The sequence below is a fragment of the Coccinella septempunctata genome, chromosome 4 (assembly GCF_907165205.1).
Source record: "Coccinella septempunctata chromosome 4, icCocSept1.1, whole genome shotgun sequence".
Classification (NCBI taxonomy): Eukaryota; Metazoa; Arthropoda; class Insecta; order Coleoptera; family Coccinellidae; genus Coccinella; species Coccinella septempunctata.
In genome coordinates, this window is record NC_058192.1 from 8,774,877 (window position 1) to 8,799,458 (window position 24,582).

The window sequence follows — 24,582 nt, forward strand, 5'->3', positions numbered from 1 at the left end:
TCATTGATTTGAAACGATTTCACTCAGCTGAACCTAATATATGCATGACTAAATTCTCAGGTAAGGGTAGTCCCCAATCTACCAAACTGTAATCTGGTACATCAAATAGCTTCGGCCATCGATTACAATGTTTCGTTCGAAGTTTTGCGAGCTTTCTAAGGTGTACTTCAAAATGAATTGACTCATAAAAGATCCGAAACTTTCCACCCAATGGCTTTATTGAAAATCTTGGATTCTTGAACCACATATTCTGGGTTTAAATAGACCGAAAACCCAAGAAAGTATGTAATGAACATACAGTTTCTTGGAAGAACAAGACAATAGGAAATGTCTTCTACTAATTGACAAAGTTTGTCCTATCCTATTATAATAACAGTCATCTCAACCCAAGTGGAACAGTAAACACACTCATGAAGAAATAGAGAAATTCCTTGGACAGACTTGACCAATAAAAATGGAATTTCCGAGCAAAAAGCCCATATCGACATGATGCAAACAATAACGAAACCTCCAATTTGTTTACATTACCAATCGCATCTCAGGTTAATACGTAACTCTGAGTTCTTTAGTAGGAGAGAAATGTAACTTAAACTTTCACTCCCAACATCGTCAATTTTGCGCAAATTTCATCCGAATGGTCTCTTGGCCGAAGATCCATCTTCGCTTGTCCATCATGAGCTGTGCAATATTTATCCAGCTTCAAGAAAGGGGTGCTGAGATAATTTCGGCATTGGATCACTGGTACAGAATTATAGGAACTACCGGTTGAGAATGGCTAAAATTGAAAAATTCTTTTTGTTTTCCGTCGTTTTATTGTTCATTTATGAATACGGTGATTGTTACAATGTGCAAACTGTGGCTTTTCCGAAAGAAAAACGTGAGTACTATGAATACTATTTTTTAATTCTCTATCTCTACTGCTTGTTGAATGAAAATCTCCATAGTATGTTTGGAGCTAAGCTGAGCGAAAACGAGCTATCATTTTGAGGAAGATATGTTATCAGCTATGTTGAGTTGCTCCACTCCTGCATCATTTTATAATAAAAACCAATATTCTCACCACATTTCTCAAACCATTTTACATCGACTAACTTTTTTCAACATTCAAGTTTTAAGAACCTTTACCATGGGTACAATTCTTCAATAGCGTTTGTTGTTTATTATTAAGCTACCGAAAAAATGATTCAAAGCCCCTTCAAAACTTATATTCAGTATGTCAGCTCGAGGTACACAAGGTAGAATGAAATATTTATTTAGAATGCAATATCTGATTATTTTTACTTGCTTCAAACTATATTCACAAAGAATACGAAAAAGTATAAAAACGTGGAATAACTGATAAAATTAAACTACGTGGAAGCTGATTCATACCAATCAACTTTTTCTTCAAATTCATGAAAAAAACTAAGGCAGAAGAGAAAAAGCTAAATTAAACTGAAGAAACCGAATTACTCGTACATAGAGGATTTTCGATAGGATGAGGTTATTACCACTAGGTTTCAGATGAGTGAAGCTAATGGTGAAGGTATTACCTCAAGTGGGAAAAACTAATCTTTAAAAGTAATCTACTCAATTCAGTTTTCTTGTTTGTTTCTGGATTCTCATCAAGTATTGGCCAGATCAAATCAATATTTCGGAAATTACATCAAATGCCAGCAGAATATTTTGAAAAGTAGACCCAATTTTCATTGATAAATATCACTTGTGTCGTGTTTTCTGCTCCAAATGTAAAGGCGACCATCATAATATGCTGTTATATAAAGTGATTATAGTTACGTAACGTTCAAGATAGTGTGTCAGTATGTTATCCACTGTTTATTCTGTCTGCAACCTACATAAGCGAAACTTCTCTATGTATTTAAGTCTGCATCATAATATCAATTAACCACATGAAAGGGGATCTTGAAGTCTTCGTAACCAGAGGATTAAAAACACGTGAACCAATAATGATGTGTTCACATGAGTTTTTCAATTATAAAAATTCTAAATTCATTTTTCAAGAAAAATGTATATTTCTCGCTTTTGAGCTTGAGAAATATTTCAGAACATTTCCAAATTGATACCGATTTGAAGATAGAGCTTACTCAAATAAAATTGGTTAGATTTCAGAGAGCACATTCTAAAAATAACAGAAACAAATATTTTCATGCCCTTTTCAAAGTTATTTCTTCATTCATTTCGTTCTTTACAACAAGTTTTAGGCCTTGTAATAGCATTCATTACTTCTTTACAGCATCCTGGCTGAAGGTGTGTAGGAGAAGTGATCCCCATTTGAACCAGTGTATGTCGGAAGTGTTTCAAAATATGTTTCCCTACCTTGCTGATGGTTAGTATTTTTTATTTCCAACAGAATATTTCTCATTAATCTATCAATTTTCTGTCTAATTTGAAGGAATACCAGAGTTGAATATCGAGCGATTCGAACCTCTGAGGTTGGACAAGGTATCAATCAGCAAAGGACATGGACCCATTATTCTAACTGGAAGTCTCTTTGATATGGAAATTCGTGGACCATCAAATTCCACTCCGACTTACACCGAGTAAGTATAAGAAAAAAAGAAGAAAGAGAAGAAGAGAGAAACATACAACAATCCTCGAGTTTCCAAACTGTTTCATCAAAGTTTCTGTTTCTAAGATATTGATTTTGCAGATTGGATCTCCAAAACAAAACATGGAATTTTGGTATAAATATGCCTTTGTTGGACATCAAATCTCGATACAATCTAAAAGGTCACATATTGGTTTTACCTTTGGTAGGAAACGGTAATTGCGATCTCAAACTTTATGATGTGAAGTCTCGAATATTCACAAATATCAGTATGCCGATGAGAAATGGCAGAGAAATAATTAATGTGGACCAAATGAAAGTGGAATTCAGTGTCTCTAACATGAAAACAAGACTGTATAATCTCTTCAATGGTAACAAAGTATTGGGTAAGTTTCATAGAGGAAGAGTAGATGCTGACTACCAAAGATTATAGAGTTAACCTAACCTAACTCTATAATCTTTGGCTGACTACAATTTCGGTCTGATTTGACCTCGTCAGAGTTACACAACTCTAACGGCCCTTTTATTCAACGCCAGTAGTCGCTAACTTGTATGAATATACCCCAGCGCCATCTGTCAGAACACGAGGTTACCATGTTGTTCTCATCGCATAGTTGAGAGGGATTTGAATAGTAACCTTTGATGAATTTTATATCCATGATTGTTATATATCTCAATTGATTCAGATTATTATCTATCTGCCTTCATATAAGTAAGCTTTATCCTTTTTCCTATTCAAATTTTTTTTTCAGGAGAAACAGTGAATAATTTCATCAACAAGAATGCACTGGAGATCATTCAAGAATTAGAGGAGAGCCTCAACGAAAGTATGTCGGAAATATTCATTCATCTATTGAACAATATATTCAATAAGTTACCAACTGATTTCTGGCTTCTGACAGACCAGCAATACGCTGAATACGAGCAGAAATTGAAGACTGGCAATAATACTTCTTGATCAAAGGCCTGGATTCAGATGAACCAAGAAGTGCAAATTATTTAGATGTATCATGTACGATTGTATCTGTGATTTATTTTATGATAATATTGAAATTTTTTATTGAATCGATATGTGTGAAATTTTAATGATCGAATATAAGGACGTAATTAAATATTTCATGAAAATCATAATGATTTATTTGTGCTTTTTTCATGCATACCAATAGAGTTTTCATGCGAGCAAAGAAAAATTTAGTCAATATAATTTCTGAATATAAGTAGGTATAGGTGGCAGGTACTTATGTATGAAAAATAGAAATATGATTCATAGAGGGATGGATCATGTAAACGAATAAAAACATTAAATGACCATTATCTTAAACCTAAATTGATGCGCATCAAGGTGGCACTAAAGATTATCTTGTTTTCATGAAAACGTGAAAACTTTAAGAATACCAGTTTAAAGTATCCTGTTGAAACATTCCATTGCTTCAAATCATACTGAGTAGATGTCACCACATATTTATACATAGCAAATTAGATACATCCTAAACAAGAATCTTTAACTAATTACTAATTCGAATTCTATTTGTCTTTTCATTCCAATTTACATATCTTGTTTATTTTTACATTCCAATGTACTTACAAATGAATAAATATTGATATTTTAAACCCCTCTCATCACTCTCGTTGAAGTGCGATCTATCTACTGTTGTATTGAATTATTAGTTTGTGATATGCGAAACTGATAGCTTACTTATGTTAATAAATAGACGAATTTTAAGGAACTCACATTCGGGTTCATCTTATCCAAATTTTTCGAAATATTTTCCTTTCAAGTTTCACTATAATAAGCGAAATTAACAGATTTTTGAGTTCAGTTTCAGCCTTCAGAATGGATTGATAGCTTTCAGCTGCTATCATTTCATTCTATCGACAATTATCTGACATTTTGTTGTTATAATTTTCATCAATTAAGTTAAAATATAGTTACCGACATAATCCGATAGTTCCTCGGAATGTATGAAATGTAATCTATGGAAATTTCAGGATATATTGAATTTCCTCTCTTTAATATTCGATTTATATAGTTTATTAGATAATGAAGGTATGGTAATTCAATGGAAGGATATATAGAGAACCCCGTATCAGGATCCATAGAAAACTAATTCCTTTTGTTTCCACAAACAAAATAAATACATTCGAATAATTCTTATTTGATTCTTTCTCCACGTAATGTATAATAATTATTTGAAAGTTCCATGAACTGCTTATGAGTTCAGGGTGCAGAAAAGGATTTACCCCCAAAAGTTTTTCGTAGCTATCATGTATTGTCAGATTTTCCTTGATGTGGGTATTCCAATGAAAAGAAAATAGAAGTTGCTTTCAGCAAATCTAGGAATCAATAATGTATAAAAGGCAGGATATAGACGCGGATTCTCTCCGTAGTATACATTGTCAGTTGATTAGCAGAAGAAAATATACTGAATGGTCTATCTATTCTCAACTGAGAATCTCCAATGAACTCACCTATGCATGCAAGAATGTCACTTCGAATTTTGATAAAGGCTACGTTATGTAATTCTTTCATGTGAAGGCGTATTGATGAATATAGCATTGTTATCCCTACTAGACAATTCTTCAGCAATTTGTCCATTACCCTACCCTTATATATCTAAAGTGTAATATGTTGCATGCTACTTTCCTAATAAAAGTACTTGCACTCTCCAACTGCGTTGACGCACCTGTGAAATGTACTAGTAAAATAAACACAACTTCAATTGGTCAACACTGCGAAACTGTCTCCATCTGAGTGATCTTTTTGGCGCTAATTCAAAATGTGCTACATCAAAGGTGCCTTTTCGTTTTTCCTCTTTTGTTTAGTTGCTTCAGAAAATGTTACGGAACACCCAGATACACGTAAGTGGAGTGAAGATTTTTCTTATATCGAAGAAAAAATATTTTTTGGTTACAAATTTATCCTAAACGTTTTTTTACTATTCATTGAATTCCACCAGGACATCCAATGAGTCTGCATTTCTACTTGTCGTTAACACATCTTACATTCGGAATATTATTAAGAAAATGTTCAAATATACAACGTATAGTAGGTTATTTTATTGCCCTGAAGTTATCAGTAGAAATAGGACTATTAAATCAGACTTTTCACACAGAACTGTCGAAAAAGAGCATTTTGAAATTCTTTCATTCGCCATTTTTTATTTTATAATAGTTTTTTTTTTTTTTCATCAAAAAAAGTGTGCTCGCCGGTCAGCATACTTCCAATCTTCTCGAATAAATTTTTAATGAAATATGCAATGCGCATAAGTTTTAGGCATTCGATTTTTTACTTCTAGAAGAATGGATTTCAAATTTTCGGGGTAGACCATAAAATATTTTCTCAGGGTTTACATACATATATACAATGGTATAAGGTTCAAATACGCCAGTAGGGTTATAGGCTGAATCTACTTGGTAGTTCAGCAGTTATTGGCTGTTATCTGAATTTTTTCTCAATATTGAAACAAATATCATTGATTGAAGTATCAGTATAATATAAAAAACTTAAATCAAGGAAAATACCGATACAATTTAAGTTTTCAATTCACATTATGATTTCATGTTAAATATCAGATTTTCTCTCGTATTTCTTTTTGTTGTAATATTCAAAAACCAATCAGAATCAAACCCTTTAAAATCTCATAATTGATGTGTTTATCACGATGGTATAAAATTTAATACACTCTAAAAATTGCAGGTGAAGCACACAGAATTGACCTCTCCGATAATTATGTCAATAATGTGCAGTTTTTGACAATGATCCTACGAAGTCTGAAAACATCCTATACTGATATGTACCTTGTTTAATTGAACCAGAAATTCTGCAATTATTTCTGATCATTCTAACTAATTGAACTAACGTGAAATCTTTCTCGGTAAATACTGTGCCTATACCCTCCTCTGGGACAAGAACCGATAATTTCAATCAAGCAAAGTCAGTAATGTCCATTGCATAATCCTTACATCATTTCCGCGATAAGTACCTTCCGTATTTGCCTAGTTTACACTAGAATGTCCTGTTGAATATCTAGGAACCATATTTCTTGGTTTAGGTTCTGTGGTTGAAAATATTTTTTTCAACGGAGCTCTAATCAAAAACACTTCTGGAAGCTTTTTTCAGAACTAATAATATATAGATTCTCTTTTTTTTTTCTATTTTTATACTCGGAAGAAATACTCAACTTGTTTCTTGTTCTCAACTCTCCTATATGTATTATTGTCTCTTTTGTCTCAAAGTTCATTCAGTTGTCTTGTGATGGGATATAACATATATAGGTACCTAATGAATAGCCATATTTTTTGCTACGCCAAAAAAAAAACAACCTACACATGACCAAATCTGATGTCCTTACTGTCACACTTATTTAGAATGAAATTGCTGCATTAGAAACTGGTATAGAATGAGAAATGTAAAGGGGAGTGTTTTGTGCGAGAAAAATAAGAGAAGCCTTAAAAGATAAAGAAGACTAATGAGAAAAACAAAGTTTAATTAAGACTTCAAACAAAACGTACATCAAAAAAAAAATATGAATTTCATCCAGATTTACCCTAAGCAGAATTCTTGTTAACGAATCATGTCTGATCCGATCCTGAAATTTGCATACAAACCATCATATGTCACAGAGAGAGCATATATTGCTACTTTCACTCTCGTCTTTCTTTATGTAATCTTTACCTAGTTATGAAGAAGTGAGCCACGCAATGTTCCAATTAGGCATTTAAGGTCACTAGATCACTCAAGTGATTTCCTGTATATTTTAATGACGTCTAAAATTCTCTCATCATTGAACCGTTTATACCATGTCATTGTTGTTCACAGTAAATAGTCTTATGAAACAATGAATTGTACAAACTCCCTTCTACACTCTTCAGTTTCTTTTAATTTTCCATTATTGGCAAATATAAAAATCTATCACCCAAAATCGATGCGATTCTGCGAATAGGCTTTCGCAGAAAGGATTATTTGTTAACCATTGGCAAATGTATACGAAAATAAAAACTATTTTTTGCAGCGGAGTATATAATTCCTTGTTACAAATCAGATCCCGAGCTAAATAAATGTGTTACAAATACATTCAACCATTTGAGGCCCTACTTAATCAATGGTATAAAAGATATCAACGTTCCTAGCATTGATCCTTTCAAGATTGAAAGGATTGTTATTGAGAATGGCCAAGGACCATTCAGGATAAGAGCTTCCTTTTTCAACGTCACCGCAGGAGGAGCAAGTAACTATTCGATACAATCAGTAAAGTGAGTATTTTCGGGAATTTATTTTGTTATTCTTCAAGCAATCTGTTATGTCTCCCTACATGTAGATAAAGAGATATCTTATCGTGAGTAATAAGATAAATTTGGACAGACATAAAGCGTCAATTCCTGTTCTTCTGAAAACAGTGTGATAATTTCTCTTTAATTTCTGTAATTGATAGATAGAACATAATTTCGAATTCAATGTGATGTTATTTCCTAGAAGTAATTGCTTTTATAGTCATAGCCTTCTGGGGTCCAGTAACGTATTCATTAATCGCCATTGAAATTTCAAAAAATAGTCTATGCATAACATTTTAGGATTTAAGAATCCTACATTCAAAACTTAAAATCGACTATTTGCAAAAATGTCAAATAAATCACTAACCCTTTCAATGTCCGTCTTTCATCCACCTTGACCACACGTCAAAAGTTACCAATTTCGATCAAATCAGTGTGTGGAATTCAAATGAGGTGCATTATCTGCGAAGACAGATGATGATTTCTGTAGACGAACTGTATAGAGCATGTCAAGGACTAGTGTGACATATTTTTTATGCGATATCGGTTCTTCGCAGTCCTTGCTGTTTGATGATACGCTCGATTGAATATAAATTAGACTACAAGTATTTCTGTCTGTCGCAAGGTGACATTGATAAGAAAAGAACATCATCGCATTATTGGGAGATACCGACTCGACAGACCTTGTACTTGGTAAGGTTGTAGGAGTTTTAGAGATTATCAGTACCCTCAGGTTGCAAAGCTGCCCTCTTCTTATTATCATTGTAAGGGATAATTATTGTCATATATTTAGCTTTTGTATTTTTCCTGCTCTAGAGAAAACACATGATCGATTTAACAATGAGACTTTCTACACTTGTCGTGTACTCTATGGTAGGCGTCTACCATATTAAAGTCCTGACAATATTTTCAGTGTGCAAAACATCTACCTGTGAAATGCATAAGGATATGCATCTGGTGTATTCGTATACTATAGTTCTTTACTTTGATATTTTACTTCGTTTGGTAATTTTATGGATTGGACTGAATCAAAATTGAGTAGTGAAAATGTTTAACTAGGAAGTTTTTCACTAAAGATGCTCAGGACATCAATAACCACTATCATCAGTCTGGGTTTCAATTTTGTATATCAAATTCAGCGTTCTATGATATTTAAATTCAGTGACAATACCAAAGCTTGCATTGTAAAAGACAAATTTTCTTCATTTTTCAGTGCCGATGTTGATCGATATACTATTGAATTAGGTGTTAAGTTACCACGGATAGAAATAAGAGGAAAATATGACGTCAATGGAAACGTTCTTCTCTTTCCAGTTAGATCTAAGGGTGACTTCTGGGCAATATTTTGTGAGTTGATAATTGATAACAACTCGGGTGATCTTTAACAGAATTAGACTTTGAGTTTTTTTGGATATTTCAGTGGATATAGATGCTGCCGCAAAAATATACGGAAAGGAAATAAAAAACAAGGAGGGCGTGAGGTTCATGAAAATAGACAAAATGTTTGTTGACTTCCGATTCAGCAAGAGTAGATTCAGAATAAAGGATATTATAAATCATGGAAATGTGATAGGTAAGATATATTATTTTCTGAATGAGGCAGACACTTTTAAAGATACCACAAAACTGCTTATGTATAAGTAGGTACATTCTGAGGATGCCTATTTTCACATTTAAAATTCTGATGACTTTCAATTCATCTTCCTAACGTATGTGATCTCTGGAACAAATTTTTAAGACCATTTACGGCTGTACACACAGATTAGTGAGTCAGCTGACATCATGTCACCATTTGTCAATTGATAGGGCTTCTGAGGTTTTAGGGCAGTCTTAAGCCAACATGGAAGCTCAGTTTTTGTCAAAACATATTAAAATTATTGAACATTTTGTAGGCGAAGCAATGAACCAATTCCTGAACAACAACTCAGAGGAAATCATCAAAGAAATGAAACCAGCAGCGACCACAGCTATAGCTAAACATTTCAAAACTTTCTTGAATGCAGCATTTCTTCGACTTCCTTTGAAGGTATGGTTACCAGATGCGTGAAGATGTTACTATGTAACATCATGACTGAAATCTATGTGTTATGCTAAGTTCGATAGAGTAATATAAATAAAGGAATCAAAGCCCAGTAATTGGAATGCCACTGTAAATAATATAGTTACACAGAAATAATTTCATTTGATTTATATAGATGTGCTGGAATACAAGGGAAATTATTTGAAATAAAGCAAGTAGAGTCTTCAAGTTGAATGGACACCGAAAAAATATCGAATTCATTAATGAAATGAGGAAATTTTTTTACCAATATAACTTGAATAGTATTCGTAGAATCTGTTCGAGAATATTCGTGGTCTCTAAATTGATCTTATTATCGAAAAAGAATATTGAGGAACGTATTCTATATTATTCCCTTTGGACAAGAAGTAATGAAAATGTTTTCTTCTCATTTGTTGTTGCTGTTGTTAATAAAAATTCTCAAAGTACTTTGTGTATTATTGAAACTGAAATTTTTTGGTAATATTGACCAAATATTGTTCACTAACAGTACCCTAAAAAAATGCGAATAGACTAAATTGGATTTGGAATTAATTTTTTATTGAAGCATTTATTTCTAGACCATTTGTATCTACTGTTTTTTTGGGAATAAGAATACTTGAGATTCTTGAGAACATTCCTGACGTAACGACAATTCGGTGAAAACAAACCATTACGCCTAGTTGTGGCTTCGAACTGGCGACAATAACTTTTATCATTTAATAACAAATCATGAACTCACATAATCTTTGAACTGCACCCCTCTCACTTCTGAACAAATCGAAGAAAATCGACTTTGAATTCGCAGCAATCTTAACGATGTGATAAGAGTTGACCACATGATATTTTTTTCAGTCATCTGAAATAATCCATCCGAAGATGCAACTGTTGAATGTTCACTATGATCAACCGAAAATTTTTCTACAATAATTATCTTATATTTATGGAACTTTCGAATTTTTTTATGTGTTGTTGAGTTCTGTTTCAATCTTGTTTGTGCCCAGTGACTTATTGTATCTTTTGACTTTTTGTGTTTTTGATTGTGTATAAAGACTAAAAATGGCCGACTTCACTAAACGACAATGGCTGACGTTGATTGTTATTGGAATTGCTGATTTTTGCAACGCAATTTGTGTTTCGCTCCAAGCTCCATTCTATCCTCAAGAAGTAAGTTCAAATCCCCTATTTGAAGGTATTTAGTTTCACTGAAAATTGTATTCCTTAAGAAATAAGGAAATGAAAGTTTTCTGAAATACAAGAAATGTCTATTCCTTGAGACAAATCTATAGGTAAATATGGTCTCAAGGAAGGAAAATTGTTGAAAAACAAGAGCTGGAGAATACGATGAAGATCTTTTCGATACTCTGACATTTCTAATTGAGATAATATTATTTTTTCTCATCAGATTTCAAAAAAATCATTATTTTATTACTGGAAATTAGATGATTCAACGTATTGTGAATGGAAAAATTCTATTATCCACTGATAATAGCAAGCAAATCGCTGGCCTACATAAATATTTCTGTTTTTCATTTAGTCTGCTAAGAAAAATTTTTAATTCAATAAAAGAAAATATTCATTGGAATTGAATAAAACAAATTTCAAAGGATCTCACTCATAATTCAAATAACGAGGAACGCAAAATATTCTGGAATAGAGGACGCGTATAAAATTTCATTGAGAACTTATTATTTAAGTTCAATATAAGACCTTCATCTGCCATGACTTGATGGCACAATAACCTTCCTGAAATCAAAACTGAATAATCTATTGAAAATGAATTGAAATATCATAGATCTGTCAATCAAACTTTCCAAATATGTCAATTAATTGATGTGTAGATTATTTGCAGTTTTATTTACACAACATTGAGCGCAAATTTCACATGTTGAAATCATTATTTTGATTGTTTCTGCTAATAACATAGCTGTGATCTATTTTATAAGATGATTCGAAAGAACAAACAGGATCAATTCAATGTAAATGGCCAAAAAGGGTCTTATCAATGAGTATTCCCAGTAACTTTTCGTTAACTCTATACTTTTCGGTGATTTTCTGGATTGAGTGATGTAATAATGAACTAAATTTCTATTTCTCATGTTCAAGAGAATTATTCCATAATCTCGCAAACATTCATACAAATCTTTTTTCGTAAATCATGAGGAATTTCAATGTACCGGCCGGGGTCAAATTAATACATTTATCATCAGACTTTGATTCTTTAATCCTATTCTCTTCAGAAAATTGCTCTTTATTAGGCGAATCCTTCTCTAGTTTTTACTCCTGACGAAGTGTATCTTTCTGAAGATACAAAATTCCAGATAACCTCTTCACTATCACTGTGACATCTGTTTCTTTTATTAGTTTACTACAATTTGATCGTACCCCGCAATGAATGCACCCTTGTAATTTTAAATCGAAAATATTCGAGATTCGACCTAGGTATTCCGTGAAATCAACAAAAAAAAAATCAATTTTTTGAGTACTTTACATTTTTGTTATAAAACGAATTATTGGCACTCGTTACTTGTTAAGTACAATGTACAAATCGATATCTAAAAACTATTATGATATTGTGGTGTGAGTTTGTTTGTAATATTCGAATGAGGCGTTCGATTTTGATAAGCATTTAATCGTAATATAAGGCATGAGACTGGAAGATATCCATTTTTTGTTCCAATATTTCTAGCATCCATTCGAATCAGAGTTTAGTACCTACGAATATATAAATAGATCTTTGGAATACAGAAAGGGCAAAAATCAAATCATAATAATTATTGTAGATGGTTGATTATTGGCCCAAAATAATTTACAATGAGATCCACCTCAGAAATGGTCTATTCAATGAATTTTACAAGGATGTCGTGAAGTAAAAAACCGAAAACCAATTTCAATATGTCTCCTCGAAATTTTATTAGTCGTATTTTCAGTTCAAAATCATCATGTTTACGCCGCATCCACCATATTCTGAAACTGAAAAAAATCTTTTTATTGTCACGATATTATGTATTTATTTTTCGGCCAAAAGACAAGACTGTAGAATGGTGTTAACTTTCAGGCTGAGAAAAAAGGATGCACTGCAACTGAATATGGATTCGTTTTTGGAGTATTCGAGTTGGTAGTTTTTATCATAAGCCCAATTTATGGTCAACACCTCAATAGGATCGGAGCTAAAGTAACTTTTAACGCTGGTATATATACGACTGGAATTTGTGCAATTTTATTTGGGTAAGTATACGTCATGGACGATGGTAGAGTTGATTAAATTTTCTCACAAACATGATCGTTTCCATTTGAAGGGGTATATCTCTAATATGGTATGCAGTCCACGATTCTATTGATTCAGCACGGATATTTCATATCAATAATATCAATATGAAGCATATTTGATGTTCAACAACTTCTTTCGTTTATTTTTTCAGCCTTCTTGACAGAATACATGGACATACTCCTTTCATAGTTCTTAGTTTCACCATAAGAATAATAGAGGCTTTGGGAAATGCCGCATTTCTCACAGCCAGTTTTGCAATCATAGCCAAAGAATTCCCCAACAATGTGGCAATCACTTTTGTAAGTTGTACTCCACCCTCAATACTTTCTAAGCTATCTTACAAATAAAATTTGTTTGCCCGGAATGTCGTCAACATTTCAAGAGTATCTCTATAGAATTGAGTTGGTATAATGGAAGATATCATGAAATAAAAATTTATTTTTTCATACCCAGGCATCTTTGGAAACATGTTTCGGTTTCGGATTAATTGTTGGTCCGACAGTTGGGGGAGCCTTATTCCAACTTGGAGGCTATACCCTGCCATTTGCTGTTATGGGATCAGCTTTATTCGCCTCTGCTGTTTTGACCGCCTTTGTCCTGCCTAAATACGAGGAAGGAGTGGACAGAGAAACACCACGTGAGTACATGTACAAACCTCTATAACTTTTATGAAGAAATACACCTTTTTTACTCATTCCAAAGCAGCTGTTCTTTGTTTCCTGTCCGATAACCCTGAACCTATACGTCAGCACGCTGCTTCTAACTCCATACATTTCTTATGATGGAGGCTGTCACATGCTTTTGACTCCTCGGCGTATATTATTATCAGTATTTCACAATTCCTCCGAAAGTGTTCACCAAATTTTCTTTAGAAGATCAATCTTCTACTTACCAACCTGTTCCTCGAACATCGAACCATTTACTCGTATTAAATAACCATGTAAATCTGCAGAATCGATGACGACTGTTTTGAAAATTCCTGGGGTCCTGCTAGCCACGTGTAGTATCATAGTAACGAGCATGTCGATTGGATTCCTACAAGCAACCTTGGAGCCACATCTCCGCCAGTTCTTGCTGTCTCCGATGATTTTGGGGGTGATGTTCGTCATCAACGGAGGAACCTACGCCCTTACCTCAACAGTTTTCGGGTGGTTGTGCGACTCCTTCATGCATCCGAAATACGTAACCATGCTGGGTTGTCTCTTCGTGGCAGCAGGTTTTTGTCTGATAGGTCCAGCACCTTTCATTCCGTACGAAACGTGAGTATCAACCATTTAGAGTTAGGTGATGGTGGATGACTTAACTACATGGTTTTTGCTCCAGAACCCTCTGGATGACGATAGTTGGACTTGTCCTGCATGGTTTAGGGATGGGCTCTCAGTTGGTGGCATCATTTTCTGATGCTCTCAGGACGAGTATGTGAGTATCTCATGGTGAAGAAATATTTCTTATATGCTCTGCAACCATGATCACTTTAACTTGATTTTAAGTGTATGATGGGAAGCCTATATGTATATTCATCAGGTATTTCAGTGAAGGTACTTTTAAATATACATTTAAAAAGACTTTGAATTGAAGAAAGATTGGGATGTCAACACTTGGTACTCACAATCGAAAATGTTTCGATTACCTTGAATTAACTCGTCTCATTAGCTAAACTCTGACCCCATTCGAAATTTTTGAAATATCATGAAAATTTTCCGACAGTGCCAATGGACTTCCTAACAACATCGAGACCTATGGTTTGGTCTCTGGGCTATGGACGAGCACCTTCGCGCTTGGAGCCTTCATAGGACCCTCCATCAGTGGAATACTATATGATAGTGTAGGTTTTCGCCAGGCCAGTATGTTTATTGTAGGGGTACACCTGATCGTTGCCTTGATGGTAGCAGTCTTCATGGTAATCCAACGTTCCAAACCTAATTATGTCGAGTTGAAAGACGAGAAATTGGTACCGAGCATGGATGATTCGACAACGAGAGGAAAATCCATGCCAGCTAACATTACAGATAGCGTGAAGAGGTATGGGGACGATAATAATTTCCTTATTGTGATTTTTCGTACCATGGCACCCGATAGTGAAAACGTTGGAGTTTCTTCAAGATTACAGTACTTTATTGAAAAATTAATTCATTATTCTCACTCATGAAATAACGTAATGCCAGATTATTAGGCCTAGGTATTATATACATCTTGAACTTAATGAGGAAAAGAATGATATAAAAAAGTGTTTCTTTTGATCTCAAAAATGTGTTAAAATATTTGTAGATGACTCCGTATTAAAAATGAAAATTTAATAATATATGAAATAGTATATGAAGAATATATCAAAGTATTCATGACTTCACAGGCAATTAAAGCACAGTTAACAAAAAAACTGAAGATGTTCGCTTGATTTTTTCAGCCTTAGGAGCATCGTGAACGGAATTTCAATCGAGCAAAGCAGACCACCAGCAATGAACAGCTTGATAGCATGCAACAGCTACAAGAGCAAAGCTTGGCCTACAAGAGATTTGGGCAGTTTAACCCTAGGTCCGTACAGCCGCAGCTATGGAACGGTCGATGCCAGAGAGAGGAACGAAAATGCTACATCGTACCTGCAGGGTGTCGCTTGAGGAAGGGGTGGACTAGCTCTTTTCCCCAATTTTAAATTATGAAAATGAATCAGTTTTTACTACTTTGAAAGTTCGAACAACTCGATTTCAGTTTCTGACTACATGTTGGAAAGTACTTTGATATGTGGATATAGATTTTACATAGTAACACTCCGAATAAATCTAGAAGTGTATGTTGTTATTTCAATTTCACGAAGAAAAGAGAATTTGATTGCATATTCCCACCAGTATACGAAAATGAATTTAGATATTCCTCCTCATTGCCATAAAAAGTATACGATGCAGCTAAAGCAGTTTTCCCTTCAAAAATTCCATCGAGAAATTCATCCATGTCCTAATTAATTAATTTATCTAGTCCGGCCGTGAGTCACCTGTCGTTTAAGTTTTCCAATAACTACCATAAATAAGACTTATTGTTATGAGGATAGGTGCTCGATGAGTGAAGACTTCCGATGTCTGCCTAATTAACAGCAAATTTCTTTTCCTCATTCTTCGAGATTAATGCAGCAGACTTCATGAGGAAATACAGATGCTTTCATAATTCGTGCATGTTCATTAAGAATGAGAAATCTGCTTTCGTACGAGACTGAAGTACGCCTTTTCTGGATTTTCTTGAAATTCAACGAAAGGCTGAATAGTTGGCTATCTCTTGGATTCATATTTGTAGCAAATAAAAGAGCATGTCTAATTGGAAAAAGTGACATGTAAATTTCAAGCGAAAGAACCAAATGGGTCCTCATTTCAACTTCCATCAGTTTTATATCCCATATTGAGGAATGAACATAAAAATAACCAAATTTTTGAAACTGTGGTTCATGAAATTCCAAAATAAATTTCATTTTGCTGCCATATAATTTCAGAACACCCAAGTGATAAATTCATTTTTCCAAAAAAACATAAAACGTTGTCAATTACCAGTTTTAAAGATCGTTTTTGGATATCACCAAGTTCCATCTATTTATCCTCAGTATTATCCCTCTTGTTGGATTCCAAAAGTGCATAATCAGAATAAACAATACAAAAGCAACTTCAGGTTTGGTCACTTTTGACTGGTGAGTAAATAGAGTGTCTCATAAAAACCGGATGTGCGAAAGTTATTTTCTCAATTCACATTATTGGCGACAGACGCCTTTATGGTTAAAAAGGATGTGAGTAGGTAATGTTCATTTTAGAGGATGTCAGCTGAAGAAAGGGGATGATTCAGAGACATTCATTTTTACAGAAAACGTTTTACGAGTGAATATAAAAGAATAATATATACTGTCGTAAGTAGTGTGCAAGTACGTACACTATGGCCGCCCTTTGAGGACTTGAGAGAAATATTTTTTCAAATATTTACTTCTAGAAGGGTTGCTCTTTCGAAATATTATAATATTGTATACAACAATTTTCCTATTCATCATAATTCTCGTCTAATAAACAATAGATAATAATACTCGGGTAATGATAATTATAATCTGTCTATAAAAATTAACGAGATAAAAAAATTTCCTTCGAGCCGGATTTGAACCAGCGACCTATGGATATCCAAGATCTGCTTCCTCTACAGTCCACCGCTCTACCAACTGAGCTATCGAAGGTTGTTGACTGTTGAGGGATATCACTAGTATATTGTGTGGTACAGTATTCGCGTAAATAAGTATAATGTAATATACCCTTTGGGTAAACTAATAAAACTGAAGATACTTGTAAGTCTTTAGAATTATCTAAGAACCTTCATTGATGTGAAAATCAACTATTCTCTAATTCATAGGAATTCATTATAATCCCACCATTTCCTTCATTGAATTAGGATTCAATCACTTTTTTATGTCTTCTGAGTTCAATGTTCAATGAAATCCAATTTAGGGGTGATTGATATTTTTGAAATGTTATCGAAAACGTCAAAACGACAAACGTGCTTCTTCAGCAAGCAAAAGTTCGGTTTGCCATTCAAATCAAACTTGACTACCCTCCAATCCTCGCAGAGGGTGACTGAGATACCTACCCAATTATACATGGAGAATTGCGTAATGCACAATAACATAGACCTGTTGGGGCATTTTTCTACAAAATAATTTGTGAATACCGAAGATATTTCATTTATGTAGTAATATGATGAATTGTTCTTGTACATTCACTTCCCTGAATGTTTGAAGAATTGTATTACTTACTTCTTCTATTCATTTTCGAGGCATTTTAAGCCGAATTATTCGTTCTATTATTGTTTTTTCTTCGAAAGTAAAGTTGAAAATAGATAGGTACCTACTTTGTAACTATTGAACTTCTCGAAATGTCTCGGTATATTTTTATTCCAACTGGAGTTTCAATGATAGTTGATAATTTTGATGCTCTGTTATAGTCATGCATCAATGTTGATGTTGCTCACGGTAGTAGTATCTACAGGTATTAATTTCATAATTCATCAGAATATAGTTTCCTAGAACTTCTCAAGTCCCATTCCACAAATGAAAATTTTCGAAGGACTTCATAATTAGCACGTTTCCGTTGCATATTGCAAATTTACCGTGCTGATAATAACAATGGCAGAACAACCAGCTATTTGGTGACACCCACGATTTCTTATCTGCGAATTGGACCTCATAAAGCAAACCTACCTATTCAGAAACAAGATACGATTAGTTTATATTCATCGATAGGAATAAACAATAATAATTTCTATTCTAAAATCGAGGAAATATGCCTTATTCTTTCACGAAGAAATTCATACTTGATAGAAATATGCCTACCTACTTCAATATTTCCCATCTATAGTTCATTAATCTTGTAGGTAAGCTACTCCTTCATCAGACAGTGAATTGCAAAAAAAAATTATTCTTTGTGTTTCAAATTAATGTTGGGAGAGTGAACCCATAAAAACTTTCAAAAAAAAGCTATAAAATTCCAGAGTAAGGAATATTTCTCCTCAATAAAATGAACCTTTATCTCATCGAATATTTATTTCGCAGAATAACCGTTTAAAATAAACAGACGCCGGCGCCTATGATCTGTTCACGACTTTAGAGGGTAAGTGGTAGTAAAAGACTACTTTTACATTACAGGATATTGCCTTGAGGCTCCTTACATAAAGGAATGCTCTTTTTTGCTTGATGTTGCTGGTTCATATACCTATAGCATTCGATGCGCTGGAGATTGTAGGTGGAAATCTTCATGATAAAAGCATTTCGAAGACCCTAGTTCTATTTATTTATTCATATGTAAAAAATATAGATACGCCTCATCAGAATTTTTCACATCATGTAGGTATGTACACTGCTAAAACGCTAATGACTAAACTCATTGTTTTCCGCATTTGATTTATTTTCGAAGAAACATTAGCCTTTCTTTACCCACCCAAATTTTCGTAGGTAATTTCCCATATTTTTCGATATATACAATCATTAATAGCCAGTTTCATAATCGATTTGGAAGTCCCATTGAATTTAGAGCTTATTTTATTCCTATAGTTACTTTTCTAAGACATTATTTTTACTACTATGGCACATTTTGTATTTCATTGCCATACCTTCTAAGAAATCGAATTGGTATTTATACCTTGAGTTAGAAAAATCAATGGGTTTCAGTATATATATCTACAAGTAATTTTACAGAAGAAACTTTGTGCAGTCCTTATATTATAGAATTGTTAATGCAAGACAGCATCAAGTTAAATGGTCAACATGATTTGACACTCGAAAATGAAAAGTGGAAAAACAAAAAAAAATATTTTCCCCTAAACAATGTCAGATATTGGGAAGTTTGGTATGAAAATATAGGTTTTTGAATACGCTGAATCTGTTGCGAGCAATTTCGAAAGCCTATCTCCGTTCGTTCAGATTTTCATCTTGGAAATGGCATTTTTCAAAAATTGCAATTTTCAATCTGCGATATCTCTCATTATATTCGTGTGCTCCAATTAGGATTTCCGGTTACATAATCAGCGTTGCCTAGGCTTCCACCCTAGCACAAAAACTCGATTTCGAAAATCTCGATTTTTGGTCAAAAATGAGCAAGGGGTTAGACCCCCCTAAAATGACCTATTTGCTACTCTGTCTACAAGTCAGGAAGTTCTATCACTGACCTCGGATATGGAGTGCATAGAATTTATTTTAAAGATTCTAGAAAAACAAACAATTGACGATTCAATAGAGAATTGCACTCCAGAGAGCTCTTCGAAGTCAACTCGAAAATGAAAAGTTGAAAAACAAAAAAAATTATTTTCCTCTAAACAGTGTCAGATATTGAGAAGTTTGGTATGAAAATATTGGATTTCGAATTCGCCGAATCTATTGCAAGCAATTTAGAAAACCTATCTCCGTTCGTTTAGATTTTCATTTTGGAAATGGCATTTTTCAAAAGTTGCAATTTTCAATCTGCGATATCTTCTTTTATATTCGTCTGATCCAATTGGGATTACCGGTTATATAATCAGCGTTGCCTAGGCTTCCACCCTAGCACAAAAACTCGATTTCGAAAATCTCAATTTTTTTTTTGTCAAAAATGAGCAAGGGGTTAGACCCCCCTAAAATGACCTATTTTCTACTCTGTCTGAAAATCAGGATGTTCTATTACTGTCTTAGGATATAGAGTGCATAGAATTTGTTTTGAAGATTCTAGAAAACCAAACAGTTGATGATTCAATAGAGAATTGCACTCCAGAGAGCTCTTCGAAGTCAACTCGAAAATTGCAAATTTCACTTGAGAATTCGTCAAGACCGAAAGGCTGCATCGAGCTCGATAAAATTTTCAGATTTTCAAGTAGAAGAGTTGCTCTTTCAGAATATGTATCATATTTCCATCTACGGTTATTTTTATTGAGAGAAAAACTACTCTAACGGTGACTATCGAAATATTTCCAAAAAGATGGAATCACTTAAATAATCGTCAAGACCGAACGGCTTCATCGAGCTCGATAAAATTTTCATATTTTCAACTAGAAGAGTTGCTCTTTCAGAATATGTATCACATTTCCATCTACGGTTATTTTTATTGAGAGAAAAACTACTCTAACACTCTTTGAAGGTTTTTGATCCTCTCTTTCGTATCCTGATTAAATCTATTCTAGAAAAAATTGAATGTTACACTTCTGGTCACTAGCAAAAAACTTCTTAAGCTTGTTCGAATCAGAAATGTTCCTGAGCTGAACCAGAAACATAGGTATAGGTGCGGAGAGTATACTCAAGTGGAACCAAATGGTACATTACCATATGGGTAGACCCTCTTATACCTGGAACAAATGTTGTTCATCTTGACGAATCCCGATTCCGACGTAAGAACGGAAAGACCGCAAAACGCGATAGCGATTCGAGGAAAAGTCCTGTGTGATTCCCAAGATTCTCTTGGCCGACTAGACCCATGGTACCAATACCAACGTTGGTGTCTTGGTAGACTGTGCTGGTCAGATCGTTGCCCCACCTTGCTTATTCAAACAGGTGAACCGGCATTACCTGAGCACTCTTCAGTTAGTGAACGTCATCTAACCTATCGTGACCTGCGTCACTGTTAGCTCATAAACCGTTCGAGTGATTGTTGGTGTTGAACCTTTTGTGAACCTTCTTTATTCCCGGATTTATAGGATCTACCACCACGAAGCCAGTAAGTGGAAAATTATTCCGTCAATAATTGGAATATGATGATGGCATTCACAATGAAATTTCGACAATCGAAATCAATTCATATCCCTAAATGTTTGTTTGATGATTGATTATAAATATCCATTAATAAAATTATGAAATACCTTAATTTTTCAATTCATTATGATTCAGTTTCCATAAAATATATAAAGGAAACTGAAAGTATTTCACTTTCGAGATGCAGAAATCTTAGAACATACCATTGGAATATTTTTAACACAATTCCATCAAATATACATCGGTTAACTAAAATAACACAACAATTGATTGATTGTACATCACATTATTTCAACCTATCGAAGACATCCGGGTTGGATTATCCTTGAAAAGCTTCTTCTCACAGTTATTCTTCACCTGTTGCTCCCCCTAACTTCAACCCTCATCTATAAGTAGGTTTTAACAGTATCCTTTCATTTTATGATTCTTCAGAATGTATTTTATAAAGTGAATAAGTATGTATTATTCTTTGTAAAACCAAAATGTTCCACTTAATTTTTGTTGAAATTGAAATGTATCTGTGTAATTAAGTTACTAATAGGAATTGAATACTAGTAAATTTTTTTTAGATGAAGTTTCCAATGTTGTTTCTGCTAAATTGCCAATTCACTTGAAAACCGTTCGAGAAGAGAAAGGTGCAAGGACACCTTGATATCCTTTAATGATTCACAAGGTATTTGCCAATTAATCAAATCCAAAGATATAGTCTATCCTAGCATCGGAATAATTTTTTATTTTTTTGTCTGCTCACCATCACTAATCACTATCAAATTTTACATTGTACCTATGTCGTTTTTGGATAAAGCTATTTTCCATCAGTAATTTTATGAATGAATATGTATTTGGAATCACTTCATATCCAAAACTATAATAGGGACATAAGTTGGAATTTCCTTCTTGTTGATTTGTGGCTTCGATAACTAAGTTGAGGTCATTCAGAAGATCTTCCATTCTCGTTAGATCGTTAAAATTCATTCATTTTTCTGGAATATTTCTCGTTCTTATCAAAACCAAGCTTCTTTCTTGTGGTCATATATGGAATTGATGAGAAACAGATTGATGGGGTCAAATAGAGAAAACAATTTTCACTGAGACGACCCATATTTTTTTGGAAATTCCCTACTTTCCTAAGAAGTTGACACTCTCAATTTTGGTACTAAAAGTTCGTTGATGATTTGTCTTGAAGTAGAACATCTTCGCAGATTTGTAAAATATAATGCATCGAAATGCAAATTCAAATTTGAATGGATCTGTTACAGAATGAACACGGTTTGGGTTCACATTTTTCATCACCATTTTCCATAGTCATTCGTCATTCTTCTTCCACAATTCTCCAATGTATTCCGAGTTCCATTGAATCAAAAACGCACAGACATATTTCCCTCTCTGAACAACACACATCAAATTTTATCGCTTAGTTCATAAAGAGGTCACCAATTTTCTAAATAAGATGTTTATTTTCGTATCTAGTTCTGAACAGTGTTGAAAACGTCTGTTTTTATCTCCGGTACATTGATGAATGAGCGTAATTATTTTATCTGGCATTTCTCATGGGTATACCGCACTCTTTAGGATTTCAAACCTAGGGTAAGACATTTTCATAACTTCTCTCTTCCCAAGGAAGTATCTATACCTATATCATTAGAATATATCATAACGGTAGATAAGCATTCATGCAATACTGTGTTTCGGAAACATAAAGACCACATCCTGTGAAAACGAGTGTTATAAAGATTATAATTCGAATTGTCTGTCTTAGTTTTCGTCAAGTAAATTAAAAATTACTTCCGATTTTTTCTCCTATATTATATCGGATATCTAGTTTCGTTCTAATTTTAATCAGTTAAAATTTTATTCTGATATAAATATATCCTCAATGAAATATCAGATCTTTGTTAACCTATTGACAGAATGTTGTTATTAGAGTGGAGTGCAAGATATGCAATAAGAGGAAATATAATGTGTATAAAAAAATTAAGCAAACAACAGTCGTACATCGTTCCACTCATGAAAATAATCAAGATTCTGATTACTATAAGAGGTACAACTGAACCATATCTTCAGTTAAAGTAAATGCGGATTTTTTTAAGGAGATTAATACTGTTAGAATGAAAAAGACCGATGGATAATCGTGGTGGCAGAATATAGCAATGACGAGCCACGTGACTCTTGTAAACAATAGCCTGTGAACCATTGTGATACATCAACCGAAACATGGCAATAGTCGGTACATGAAGAGATTGACCTGTGAAAATCTACCGGAAAAACTGGCACACAGACTTGCATTTTTGATCGCATGAATATGAGGCTGCTGATAAAATGCGATAGATTCATTCTATGATAGAGAAAAGTGAAAATTTTGTGGAAATAAATTATTTCAATTTTCAATTTGGTCGGAATTGGGATAGATCAATTTTTGATCTGCTGTTACGTATACCAAATTACCATATAAAATGAGCCATAGGGTGGTGAGAATGGGGGGTCTTGATCTCCTGGGATCTTGAATAAGGTGCTGAAAATACAGGGTGTGAATGAATAGTTGCGAAGAAGATGATTCCTTGTCAAAAAATAGAGTGGGTCTGTACCTGCCAGAAATGAAGTTGAGCAGACATTATATTTTTCTCAACTATCCATTTACACTCTGTATAATAGGAAATGGAGATACGTAGATCGATATTTGCTGGTGTCAATGGAGGGCCTTGACCTCTTGAGATCTTGAACAAGGTGATGAAATATGAGGTCGTTTCATATACCATTTCCGAAATCCTCAATTTTCAAATACCATAAAACACGAAAATTTCAGGGAAGGTTGTGTTTAAAATTATGCCTTGTTATCGCCTTAGAAAGGGAAGGTTGCCTTGTATTATTCCTGTCTCTTTCCGCTTTGTGGTAACTCTTGGAGTCGAATGAAGAACGTGATTTAATAGGAACAAACGACAATTAACGCTATTGTTCGTTTTTTCATATAGAAATCAAGGTTATTTTTATCTTCGCTTCAAAAATTTATTTACCGAATGGAACGGACTGAAGGTGATGCTTCTGAAGCATCTCTTTCTTGTATCTTTTGTCGGCTTGGCTATATAATGATATTTTATCATTGTATTTATTATCTGAAAGAACCCAATTTCGATGTGATGCAATTTCTTTTTTTTTTCAAGAAAATTCCGCTGTTGTAGAATACCAGTTCATTTCGTCACAATTTGCTCGGACTAGTATAGCGATAAATGAGG

At 33.8% G+C, this 24,582-nt stretch overlaps 4 protein-coding genes and 1 non-coding gene across 8 annotated transcripts in view; 4 read left to right on the forward strand and 1 right to left on the reverse strand.

The window, feature by feature from the left end:
• Nucleotides 1–676: 676 nt before the first annotated feature.
• On the forward strand, nt 677–3,676 carry LOC123312279 (protein takeout-like). Its single transcript, XM_044896629.1, has 5 exons — nt 677–877; nt 2,234–2,326; nt 2,393–2,540; nt 2,651–2,934; nt 3,301–3,676. Exons 1-5 carry the CDS (start codon nt 772–774, stop codon nt 3,504–3,506), a joined length of 837 nt encoding a protein of 278 aa, XP_044752564.1. The 5' UTR covers nt 677–771; the 3' UTR covers nt 3,507–3,676.
• Nucleotides 3,677–5,112: 1,436 nt separating this feature from the next.
• LOC123312281 (circadian clock-controlled protein daywake-like) lies at nt 5,113–9,916 on the forward strand. The gene is made up of 5 exons (XM_044896631.1): nt 5,113–5,407; nt 7,561–7,801; nt 9,033–9,166; nt 9,240–9,392; nt 9,712–9,916. Exons 1-5 carry the CDS (start codon nt 5,326–5,328, stop codon nt 9,864–9,866), a joined length of 765 nt encoding a protein of 254 aa, XP_044752566.1. The 5' UTR covers nt 5,113–5,325; the 3' UTR covers nt 9,867–9,916.
• Nucleotides 9,917–10,721: 805 nt separating this feature from the next.
• LOC123312278 (MFS-type transporter SLC18B1-like) lies at nt 10,722–15,916 on the forward strand. The gene is made up of 8 exons (XM_044896627.1): nt 10,722–11,024; nt 12,916–13,085; nt 13,280–13,427; nt 13,582–13,765; nt 14,081–14,387; nt 14,452–14,547; nt 14,836–15,150; nt 15,533–15,916. The coding sequence occupies exons 1-8, from the start codon at nt 10,917–10,919 to the stop codon at nt 15,741–15,743; spliced, it is 1,539 nt and encodes a 512-aa protein (XP_044752562.1). The 5' UTR covers nt 10,722–10,916; the 3' UTR covers nt 15,744–15,916.
• Nucleotides 15,917–17,232: 1,316 nt separating this feature from the next.
• Trnay-gua lies at nt 17,233–17,323 on the reverse strand. Its single transcript is given in 2 exon segments — nt 17,233–17,268; nt 17,287–17,323. It is a non-coding gene; the product is annotated as a tRNA-Tyr (tRNA).
• A 3,773-nt stretch (nt 17,324–21,096) lies between these two features.
• The window catches only part of LOC123311769 (titin homolog), a 40,607-nt gene continuing 37,121 nt past the window's right edge, over nt 21,097–24,582 (forward strand). For 2 of the 4 annotated variants that reach the window (XM_044895854.1, XM_044895856.1), the window contains exon 1: nt 21,097–21,317. The gene's annotated coding sequence lies outside the window, so the exon portion shown is untranslated. Of the gene's footprint in view, nt 21,318–22,676; nt 22,940–24,582 lie in introns of those variants that run through there. The other 2 variants (XM_044895857.1, XM_044895855.1) reach the window with 2 other exon arrangements.